Source organism: Candoia aspera, chromosome 5 (genome assembly GCF_035149785.1).
Source record: "Candoia aspera isolate rCanAsp1 chromosome 5, rCanAsp1.hap2, whole genome shotgun sequence".
NCBI lineage: Eukaryota > Metazoa > Chordata > Lepidosauria > Squamata > Boidae > Candoia > Candoia aspera.
This window is the reverse complement of record NC_086157.1, coordinates 74,821,459-74,833,722: the sequence shown is the minus strand read 5'-3', so window position 1 is coordinate 74,833,722 and position 12,264 is coordinate 74,821,459. Positions and strand designations below refer to the sequence as shown.

The following is a 12,264-nucleotide window of genomic DNA, read 5'->3' as shown; positions in this document are numbered from 1 at the left end:
TATTAATAATAGCTATTTATAATTTTGATCTGGCTTGGTCTAACAATAAATTAGAATTACAGATTCACAGATTTGGAGTAGGCTATTTAGACCAGGAAGTCCAATCTTTACTCAATAGACAAATTAGATTAAAATATCTCTTACAAATGTCCATCTAAGCCTCTTACCAAGGAAAGGAGAACTTGTTACCTCCTTAAGTAATTGGTATTACTGCTCCTATTGATAGGAAGTTTTCCTAGCATTCAGCTGGAATCTGCTGCCCTGAATTTATGACTATCATTCCATAACCTACTAGGATGTTTGAGAACAGGTCATGCCCTTTTTCCTTGTGACATCACTTCAGGCATATGAGAGTGTTAGCATATTCTCATACAAGCATCCTTTTTATGGGAAAACACATACCTTCCTTCATTCTCTTTTTTTAAATAGGATTTTGTTTCCAGATCCCAGCCATCTTCATTGGCCTCCTCTAAGCACAGCCAGGTTTGTCAGAATCACTTTTAAAGTACTGGACAAAGTAATCAGGATGCTCTAATCAATGCTACAGCATAGCTTTATCTCATCAAATCTTGGATTCATAAACTGTCTCCTTTCTGTATTCTTTCTGGGACTGAGGTTTTCCCTTTGATTGTAATTAACTGCAGTTTAGTATTATATCTAAATACTACATTTATTTAATCTTAATTATGGTTATTGAGACGAGCCAGCTTCAAACAATGGCTCATAGTTGGCTTGTTTCAATTCAATATGTGTAAGTGTAATGGAAAGTGGCAAGTCCAAGGATCGTTTATGTAATGCTAACCCATAGTTAACTCTTATACATTAATGGAGACGTTATGGGATGAGTAAAAACTTTGGAACGCAAGTAAAACCTTTACCATAATATTTATAATATACAGTTCTTACAATTTAATGGAGCAACAAAAAATCAGGAAAGTTTTAGATTTTTAATTAGTTGCCAACTTTGAAATTGCCTTATACTGATTATTAGGTCATTGTTTCTGTACCACTTAATTCTAACCAACAGAAATGCTCTAGATCAGCAGTTTTCAACAGCTATGTCATGGCACATTTGTGTGCCATGCAAGGTCTGCTGGTGTGCTGCATCAGCAAGCCAAAGTAAATGACAGGAAGTGCTGCACAGCTGAGCAGCCAGAATCCCACTTCCATGACATCACCAGGGCAGACTGCCTCCATTTGAACTCCCAAGTCCCAGCAACCTGTGACATTATAGGACTTTCAGTTTCATAACCTGGAAGTCCTCGCCTATAATATATGTGCCATGAAATGAAAAAGGTTGAAAACCACTGCTCTAGATTTTCTGGCAATGGTTTCCCCTAACTACTTGACTCCCGGCACTTGGGTTAGTTAAGCTCAACTGCCTACCTTTGCTGTTGTTGACATTGCTCCTGCCATCTTCATCTGGGAATTCATCAGTTTTGTCTGAGTTGACATGGATGTAACTTTTGAGCTAACAGCATAGGTTCGAGTTTTCTGTTTTCTCAATTGTACAAGCTGTTTTGCTAGAACCTTACAGGCTTCTTTGTTTCCTGTTTTAGCCATTTTCTTTATTTCCAATTCCTGTTTATTGAAAAGAAAGCTGATTTTAGTCTTTTTTTTTTTGTATTTTATCATTAATATTATAATAAATAGCCATAGACACATAACCAGTAATTAATTTTTACTTGAACATCTTCAGGTAAAAAGAGAAAATACTGTTTTACAAATTAAAACCTATAAAATATTGATAATATAATGAAATGCCTTTTTTCCCCCATAACACATCTGGGTTTCTTACTGTGAACAATGAACAGTTATCTAATACACTTACCAGTTGCTTTTCTTGTCTCTCCAAAGCTGCTCGATCTCTTCCTATAGCCCTCTGTGTACCTCTTAATTCTTTATTCTGTTCTTTAATTATATCTAAAACACAAAACATTTTCAGTTAATTCCATAGATATGAAAAACATGAATAAGACACAGATTTTCCAACAGTGAAAGAGAGTATCCTTAGTTGGGTTGCTCCTTCTCCTTGCTCCAGGATGTGAACAATTTTTCTTGAGTTCCCCAGAAAGGGAAAGAGACCAACTTCCCACCCAATTTCTGGTCCTATCTGCCCTGGAATGAAAGTCACCACAAAAACTCTTCTGCTTCTCCCTTTTACCTTTTTTGTAATTTTAGTTTGCTGCAACATTTACACTCACTGATCTGTAAAGGTCCAAATAGCCTTGTACTCCTTCTGACATATTGAAAGAAAATTCAGTTGGGTGGGGTCACCATTATCAAAACTTTGTCCTGTGAACAATTGCTATCATCCCTCCTCTGCCTATCCAATAAATAGGAGCAGTAACCCAAATACGTTTTTCCATGGTAGATAAAGGATATCCACGTTTATTAGATGGGAGCACATGTACATTCCCATAATAGTATTACTGGTGATACGAAGGCAGGTATATTTCTATCTAGTGCAATTTATTTTATTTAAAATATGAATAGCCTATTCCAATCAGGAAGGATTTTGGGTGGGATACAGACAAAAAAGGAAAGAAAAAAAAATACAGCACACAATTATTCAAAACCCCAGTAAAAAATAAAAAAACCTCACAGGCACCAAATAACTTAAACTACCCTGAAGGCCAAACAACTGTTTTCATGGCACTGCTTTCGCCAGTTTGTGAGATAGCACTGGGGCCAGCCAGCCACACCCCTGGGGGTGGGGGCAGAGGAGTATTCAACAGAATAGAGGCCACCACTGAGAAAAACTATTATTCCATACCTCATGTAACTTACAAACTGCTATATGAACTCTCTTCATGACCAGATTGGATGGGTAGATTTCTCTGGCATAGCATTGCCTGTTATATCCTAGCACTGCACTATAAAGGACTTTAAAAGTAATGGCCCACACTCTAACTTGAGTCTGGAAGCCTACTGCAACCAATGTAGCATTTCAAAATCAGTTTTATTTTAGCCTGAGAGGATTGTCCCATCAGTGGTCTGTCTGTAACATTTTGTAGCAGCTGCAGCTTCTAGTTGCCTCCAATAACAGCCCTAAGTAGAGTATTACAGTAGTCCAACTGCATGCTGATCAAGGCATGAGTTATTGTTGCCAGAAAACATGTTCTGATGTTCTATAATAGCATATACTTTTATCACAAAACATGGAACTGGTATTTTGATGAAAGAATTAAAAATGAACATTCAATGTATTGCCAACAAATTTCTAATACACTCAACTGATCAATAAAGCAATTAATTAAAAAAAATTAAAAAGTAACTTTCCTAATAGAGGTAAGTTGTATATATACATGGTGTGTGTCTGTTTAAGTTTGAAGTTGTGAACAGCAACTAGGATTTATATCCTGTTTTTCTCTTTCTTCAGATTCAAAACTTATAAAAATGTTTCAGCTTAAATTAGTATAGCTAATTTTCATACAATAAAGCCTTAACTGGGATTAAACAACTGGTCATAAAACAGGGAAGCACAACTTCTCTTGCAATAAAATTGGTGAAATTAAAAAAAAAATCCTTGGCATAGACCTTTATCACTATAGACATCCTTTAAAAGAAAGTGAACATACAATTAAAATTAATTTTAAAATTATATACATATTATTTTTTATTCAGAGGAAGGGAGAGGGTTCCACTCATTCTATCTCAGGATGCTTTTTAAAAAAAAAATGAATTATATACGTATATTGCAGGGAAAAAAGTGAATGCAATCCAATCAACTATCTGGCTACTCATTTTATTCTGTTGCTGTTCAAGGACAACTTAATTATATGTACAAATAATAATACCCCACTGAAATATTAACTATTATCTGTATTCACCTTAATTGTCATTATTAGTAATTCTATTATCAGAATATTCAGACTGTAAGTCACAATGAGATTAAACAGTGATTTAGGTAAGAATTTCAGCAACATTAAGACTAACTTTAGAATGATATATATAGTCCACCTTCCTTTTCTTAAGTTTTGGGGGAGAGGGGTTCTCAATTTTTACACAGTACATATATCACAAATGACGGCACGGCATATGTAACATCCATATCTCTCTGGGTCTGAGAGCTTAAGAAAAGAATAAACAATACATTTCATAATTTTGTTGTAGCATGCATACAGTACTAGCTAGTGTGGCTGCTTACTAAGATTTCAACGCCAAAATATTTTACACACTCTAGGTCCCACCTTATCTTATAATGATATTGTGCATGCCCCTGGCTGTTCTGTGATATCCTGGGTGGTCGAAACTACAACTCCTAAATTTGGTCTTTTCCCTTGCTGAGCCAGCTCTGTGAGGTAGAAGTAATGAAATGGATGATGTGGGTAGTTTAATACAGCAACATGGTTTTTTCCAATTCTTTTTTGTTGGTGTGTATGAAGAATGTTTTTTATTCTTTCCAACCTAAGGGAGTACTGGAAAGAAATCATGTAAAAGGGCTTAGAATTCTGTTGGTGAGAAAGCTAAATCTCTAAAACCAAAACAGAATAGATCCAAATTTGGTGTAGCAGGATAAGCTGACAAAAGAAAAATCAAGTCAAAAAACTAGCCAGATCTGGCCAGGGTTGTAGGGGTAAAAATCTAGAAAACACTTCCCTAATGCAGCTCAACTGGAGAGGACAGTGGACAGCGGCTTGGAATGCTAGTGATTGCTTTATTATTAATCACCCTTCCTCTATTCTTAAGCTTACCTCCACATGACTTGGAACAGAAACTGCTATTAAGGGACTGGAAAGAATTCCAGAAGCCATGCTCTACTTCTATCATATTATTCCTATCATATTATTCTTTACAGTCCAATAGATTGTTGGAAAGAAATTATGCAAAGGGGACTGGGGCTGTTGATCCATCACTTCATCAGCAAATAGAGTATGTCCAACAATAATTCTCTGAAATCAATCATTATTGCTAGATGGACTTGCTGTGTTTGCCAATATTGGATATAGACTTGGTTTACTGAAAGTGCCAGGAAATGAAATGACAGAGGAGACAATTAGAACATCAGTGGATAAAGACTAACAGTGAACTTATTAAACATGGTAAAACTCACCACATCAGCAAAACCTTACTTCTCTTCATGTATTTCATTGGTGGACAATGATCCAGCAGCCTTTTTTAGAAGGACCTGTTTCCTTTTTGAGTATTGGCAAGATCTGCCATCAGGCTGTGGGACATTTTGCTAATAAAAATCATTCAAATTTGCTCAAATTTTGACTCCAGATGGGTGGACTCTATGGACGTAACAGAAGTACAGACTTGCAATATTATTTGGAATTAATTTTTTCCTATGGATTCCAAAGACATAGATAGGATGCTGGGCAGTGTTTGCCCTCTTGAACAGGACTTCCCTAGACCCAGCTGTGTAAGATAACTGCCATGCAGTCTTCAATTCTGGGTAAGATTGTCGAAAGGATGGTGGATCTTCATGTATAAACCACCCTAAACTAAGTGGATCATTTTTAATCAGGTTCAGGCTTAGGCATGGGTGGAAATAGCACGGGTCACACTGGTGGACCTGAGGCTGGTCTCCAATGTCAGGAATGCATCTCACCCTAGTGTTCTTAGATCTCCCAGCAGGATCCAGTACTGTAGACTGTGATATGCTTCTGGGCTGCCTGAAGGGGAGAAACGGGCTCAGACTCAACTCAGGCAAGAAAGGGTGGCTGTTTAATCTAAAACCTACTGATTCTGATATCACTTTAATGGGTGCTTCTGGGTCCAATTCAAGGTGTTGGTTATGACCTTTAAAGCCCTTCATGGCACGGGCCCAGGTTACCTGAGGAACTGTCTTGTCTTGATCACATTGACCTGTCCCACCCGGCCCAGCAGGAAGGGAAAGTTACAGACCCTGTCAGCTAAAGAATTCTGACTTGCAGGGTCGAGAAGAGTCTTTTCTGCCATTGCCTCCACCCTGTGGAGCATCTTGCCCCCTGAAGTGAGGTTGGCCACCCCACTTCTGACCTTCAGGAAGAGCATCAAGACCTGGCTCTGCCAACTAGCTTGGGGATCCAAGAGTGATAGGCAGACCTGGGGGTGATTGGTGGCTTAAAGACATTCTCTCCACCTTTTAGTTTCCCTCTTCTATCTTCTTCTTTCTTTTTTTATAATGGTTTTGTAACTTTTATTTGTAAGCCACCTAGAGTCACTTTTATGGTGAGATAGGTGGTGTATAAATTTGAAAATAAAATTTAAAAAATTAAAAAGTTTGCTATCTGGGGCTCCTCCGGGACTCATGGTTCCTACTGAAGAAGTAGGTGGAGTCTATGGCCAGACCATTTTTCACTGGTGTGCCAGTGACAGCCTTATCTATAGCAAAGAGATCTGAAGAGTCAAGCCCTTGCCACCTAATGCCTGGAATAGTGCAATTTGCATTACATGGGGCTCCCCTTGTAGACTACCCAGAAACTTAAACTGGTGTGAAATGTATCTGCCTATGTGTTTTTGGACAATCATGGTATTGCCACATTACACTACTGCTACAGAAGCTGCACTGGTTATCATTTTGTTTCAGAGTGCAATTAAAGTACGGGTTGCTGTTTTTAATATTATTGCTGCCCTACATGGCTTGGGGCCTGGGTATCCCATTCCAAGTGTCTTACAATCTCTATGTGGAGATTGTGTGAAAGCTGAAGTAGAGGCATCTGGATATTTCTCTCAGAACAGGCAACTCAGTCCAGCTGCTGAGAGAGATGTGAAAAAGCATTTGAAGAGGCTCTGCCTTAATTAACTCACTATAACTGAGACTGGGAATTCCTCCTACAGTTTTCAAGATTCTGTATTCACTCCTAACTGGCATTAAATATACCTTAATGAAATCCATGTCATTCCTGTTTCCTTGATCTTTGCCAGCTACTTGGACTTGATGGTCTATTCTGCCCACCCTGAAAAGATGAACAAGAAACACCTGCTGAAGGTTCCTCTCTGAACAAGGTGTAACATGAGGGCACAGAGAAGTGGACACAGGGCCTTTGGAACAGCCTATTCCCATTCTTATGGTCTTCTGGTGAATAGCAAAACCCCAACTTTTGTAGGATGCTTTTGGTGATTAAGCTGGTTAGATACACACTATTACTGTCCAGTATTAATACAGCTTCACTGTTTTCATTATAATGTTTTATACTGTGTTTGATTTTGTACACTGTCTAGAGCCTCTGGAGTAAGACAGCTGATAAATCTTAAAAATAAACAAAAATACTTATTTAGTTTTCACATGTACACTCCTATGAATACATGTGGAATGTCACAGTATATTAAATACTCTATTGAACATAAAAATACAAACTTCTTCCTGTCTACACATTAGTTTGCAAGCTAATGACTTATATGGATTAATTTATGAACCTAATACAGTAATTTATACTAGGTAAATACTCCAGCTACTTCTAAAAAGATTGTTTTATGCAATTAGTGCAATATGATTCTAACAGTTTCATTAGGATATATTCATTTAGAGATGCTATTAGAAAACACATTTGCAACTATCAATTAGAAAAGATAAGATGATATGTTATTAACTATAAACACCGAATAGGTAAGATTGTGAAACCAAGATGGAAACTTACTTTGGAAATACTGGTAATTTTTTTTTAAACAAACACTAAAAAAAAAAAAAAACACTATAGTGTTATCACACGTTACAGTTAGGCTGACACCACTTACTGTATCTTTTTTGACTAAAAGAAAATGAAGTGACATTCTTATGGATTAGAAGCAGAGCTACAGCTTCTAAAGAAAATGAAGTTTTAAATTATACAGCTGCCAGTCAATGATTACATTTATCTATTTCTTCATAAAAAATAGTTTGTGGGGGTTTCTTTTTTATCCCTAAGGCCATTTCAAAGTAACACACGATAAAGCCAAAATAATTCATTTGTAGCTGTTCAGAAGACAGACAATTTCCTCCTCTCCTACAGAGAAAAGGGCAGTCTTTTTCTATTAAAAATCCCATTTCTTTTGAAAATGAAATATTTCCAAAGTAAGTTTCCATCTTGGTTTCACAAGCTAAGGAAAAGGACAATCAATAATGATAGGAAGTGCTCCTGCTTCCCCCAAGCTAGATTGTGAAAAATGAATAAAGTATGAATTGTAGCCATGGATTTATTTTAAAGCTTATATTAACCCTTCTTGAAATATGATTTTCCACACCAGTAACAATTCTAAAATAATTCAGAGTAAAATTATTTCAATAACAATAAGGTGTGAACTGATCCTGTTAGCTTGCAATGATTGGATTATAATTTTATAATTGTATAAAACTAAAAAATCTATATTTAAAATAGTTTTTTATATTATAGTTTTAGGAATGATTGCATCCATATTTCCCTCCAAGGAAGAAACTTATTTTCCAAGGCACAATGAGTTTATTTAATTTATTCAATTTAATATGGCTGTCTACTCCAGAAGATTCTGGGAGTCTTACAAAATCCATAAAAAGGAGTAAAACAGTTAAAACAATTAAAAGCTACATAAACAGGCAGCCTGGACTAAAACAGCTAGAAAACAAACAGTAAGGGACGACAAAATAAAGAGTTTTAAAAGCAACATATTCAAGTATGAAAACACACGTGCACACACACAAAACCAACCCTCTTAAAACCTTCAATTTATTGTACACATATGTTAGTCCAGGTGAAATAACTATTACCATGCTAACTTCTGATGTTTGCAAGCTATGAAATCGATTCTAAACTCCTACTGAAGACTAGGTCAGGAAATCATGCTGGTAGTTGGGTCTTAAATGAGTTTTTTCAGGAGAAGCCTTGAATTCACTGGTTGCAAAAATATCCTGTTTTTGACATGATCTTGAATTTGACACATAATGTTTCAGTTCAATGGCAGGAGATTAAAAGAGAGAAACATCAAGGTTTTACTATATTGATATATTAAATACGCCACTATAAACAAATTCAGAGTGATCAGAGAAAATCAATTAGTAACATATACCAAGGCATGTTCAAGACAGTAGCTTCCTTCTTTCAGGATATAAATATGGACCATTTCCATTATTGTATTCTACACCTTAGGGTTCAGGCCCAGATATAAATCAGAGACAGCACTGGTTCTCTTGGATGATTTGAGACAATGGGGAAAGTGTGCTTCTCCCGGTCCTATTGAAGCTTCTCAGCGGCTTTTGATACCATGACCAGGGAGTGGCAGTGTTGAAGGCACTGTTTCAGAGTGATTCCATTACTTTCTCAGTGGATGGTTTCATTATGTGGGGATGGTGAGAGATCAGTCTGCTGGCCCCTGATACCTGGGATGCCACAATAATCGGTCCTCTGTCCTCTACTTTTCAACTTCTATACAAAACCACTGGGAAGTTTGTAGTGTGATATCATCAGTATGCTGTTGATACCCAACTTTATATTACCATCCTTAGTTGTAGGGGAGATACTGCTGACATCCTATCTCAATTCTTGGAGAACAGGTTGAAGATGAAACTAAGACAGACACAACTGTTTTTTGTATGTTGAGATCAACAGCAGTATTATTTCTATATGGGCAAGCAATGCCCAGAAAGAAGCTGATTTGTGATTTAGAGGTCCTTCTGGCGTCATGGGTTCTGCTTGACCAGGAGGTGGATGCTACGCATAATGGGGCCTTTGCCTAGTTCTTGTTCATGCACTTTATGTGCTGCAGGAAGACTGAGATATAACAACTTACGTCTTCATTATTACCCAGTCAGACAACCCGATACATTTTACATGGGGCAACTGCAACTGTTCCAGAATGCAGTGGCCTGTGTACTTACTGACTTCTTGTAATTTAAACCCTGTGCCTTTTACTTTTCTCTATTTTTATTTGTTGTTTGTATATGGTTTTTTTGGGGGGAGTGATGTTATTGTTTTTAACTGTACTGTGAATATTTTAATTTTGTAATATTATACACTGTGCAAGTTGCTGAAAGTAATTTGATTGCTATGAGGCTTACATTCAATAAAAAAAATAAAAATAAACTTGGATCCTGTTTTAGGTTTATCACCATCACAATGGCGTTGAAACTTTGGAATGAACCTCATCCCTGAGAACTATTATTCCTTTTTAATTGATTCTCCTAAGAACAAAGCCATAACAATTTTATTTGGTCTTCAGATTTTCTGCTCAGATTTATTTATTCTTACTGATACTATAACACTAGTTATACCTTTAATATTGTGTTTGTTTTGTTACCATAACTGCCTTCCATGCCAGAAGGATGAATAATGTAGGAGGACAGCCTTATCATCTGATCGCTCCAAATTCATTTTAATAAGCAAACTAACCTGTGGATAGTAACATTGTGGGATAGCAATACCAGCAGAACTCCAGAAAGAGCTTTACATATAATGCCTCTAGCATTGTGGCCTCTGAGAGTTCTAAGTGTTCTAGGAACCACTGATACCATCTGCACAGTGAAATCATGGCAGCAAGAACATTTAGAAAAAAGGAATCTGAAAAACACCTGCCTCCCCTCCCTTCATCTTTACTATCACTAGCTTTCAGAAGCCACGTGAGATTATCAATGATAGTTTGGATTTGTCTCTGTCAATGTATTTTCCAGTAGACTTAATTGTATGAGTTGAAAGGGTATCCTTAACAAGAAGAATTCATATATTGTAAAATGGATACTACTTTTCCACAATAATCTATTTTAAAAATAAATCAATATGAAAATTGTGAATATTCTAAAACTCACAGGTTTAAATAGTCCATGGTATGTATAAAATACTCAGCTTTCAGTAAAGACATTCCAAAGCACCATCACTATTTTAATTTCAGTCTCAGTTCACAATAGCCATAAGATACTAGCACTTGCTTCGGTCATAATAAAATTCCCTTTGCCCACAAATAAATCCTGCTTTAAAGCAATTTGAAACATTCTCCTGCAGTCACCTCTTTTGTAGAGAGGGGAAAAAAAACCTAATGTAAAATGCAGAGATTGTTCCAGCTTTGATATAACTATAAATAGCTTGTCAGTGTGTGTTTGTACTCTTCATATAAAGTTACCTGGAAGAAAATGAAGATACACTTTTTCTTTCAAGAAATATCCAGCAATGCTAATAAAGGACATTATTTTTTTGGATACTAACTTGTCTTGTACCTTGAAAAAAGTTTGTTTTTTTTTAAACTATGCCAACATTGCTGTGCCCTGGAAGTTCCAGACTAAGGGCTTTTGGTTTTTTTGTTTAAAAAACCCTTTGAATGAAACACTACATTTTCAAAATTTAGAAATAGTCTAAACACAAGTATTTCTAACCATGCTTTCAATTTGTTGTAAAAAAGCAACTTTTAATTTCTCATCATCTCTTTAAATAATACCTTTTCCATTTGAGCAGTTTAATTCTCCATAAAGTTTACTTAGAAATACATTCAGTATTTATCTGAAAAGGGATTCTAGCTTCCTCAAATTCCTTTAGATTTAAATTAGTTTTGATGACAATTTTTTTTTCAGTCTAAATTTATGGCTCATTTGTTCAACAGGGTTTATAGTTATAAAATGTGCCAGAGATCACAACTCCAAAAATCAAACAACCTAGTATGTCTGTTTCTATTAATTCTACACAACATTTCAACATACTACTATAGCAGGAGCCCTTTCGCTTCCGCTCCACCCCACCTTTTTAACAATGCAAATAAACACCCAAAGCCACCTAAATATTTAAATCTAAGAACAAGCCAAACTGAAAGTGAGAAACATGTAGACCAAAGGGCAAGGACATCAACCCAGAAAGTATCACGACTGCTATTTAACATCCAGAATATCCTGGCAATCACGGGGGGGAGGGGGGAGGAAGGAAAAGCCAAGACATAATCTCGCCAAGAGTAATACAGATAATGATGATAACATAAAAATAGGCAGATTCTCTCAGAAGCAACATCTGACCTGGATTTCTACCGCCCCCATATTAAAATACAGATTAGTTCCCTAAAAGCTCTCGGGAGACCCAGGGGCGAAGGTAAGGTAGTCCAGGGACCTGTGCGCTTCTGACATCAGAAGGGGGCTCCACAGCCGAAGGTTGCTATGAAGAGGAGAGACACATCTGTAACAAATTAAGGGAATTGCAAAAGCCGCGGGAGCCACACACAAAATCAAGATTCGGCCGCACTCACCGTCCACCGTTTTCTTCTTGAAAAGCGAAGCCATGGCGGCGGCTCAGCAGCGAGACGAGTCGAGCCACCGGCCTCCTTCCTAGTTCTCAGGTGACCAGGAAGCTGCTTCAGCGCAAAGAGACGGAGCGACGAAAAACCCGCCTTCCGTACTCTGAAAATGCCGAGGCC

At 36.9% G+C, this 12,264-nt stretch overlaps 1 protein-coding gene across 2 annotated transcripts in view; it reads right to left on the bottom strand.

Annotated features, from left to right (window-relative positions):
- CHMP2B (charged multivesicular body protein 2B) overlaps positions 1-12,264 on the bottom strand; it is a 16,847-nt gene extending 4,583 nt beyond the window's left edge. For both annotated transcript variants that reach the window (XR_010068088.1, XM_063305498.1), the window contains exons 1-3: positions 12,097-12,264; positions 1,832-1,923; positions 1,387-1,581 (exon numbers count right to left, since the gene is read on the bottom strand). Coding sequence is in view for 1 of the 2 variants with exons in the window: in XM_063305498.1 (XP_063161568.1) it covers positions 1,387-1,581; positions 1,832-1,923; positions 12,097-12,130 (321 nt within the window). In the remaining variant the exon portion in view is untranslated. The remainder of the gene's footprint in view (positions 1-1,386; positions 1,582-1,831; positions 1,924-12,096) is intronic.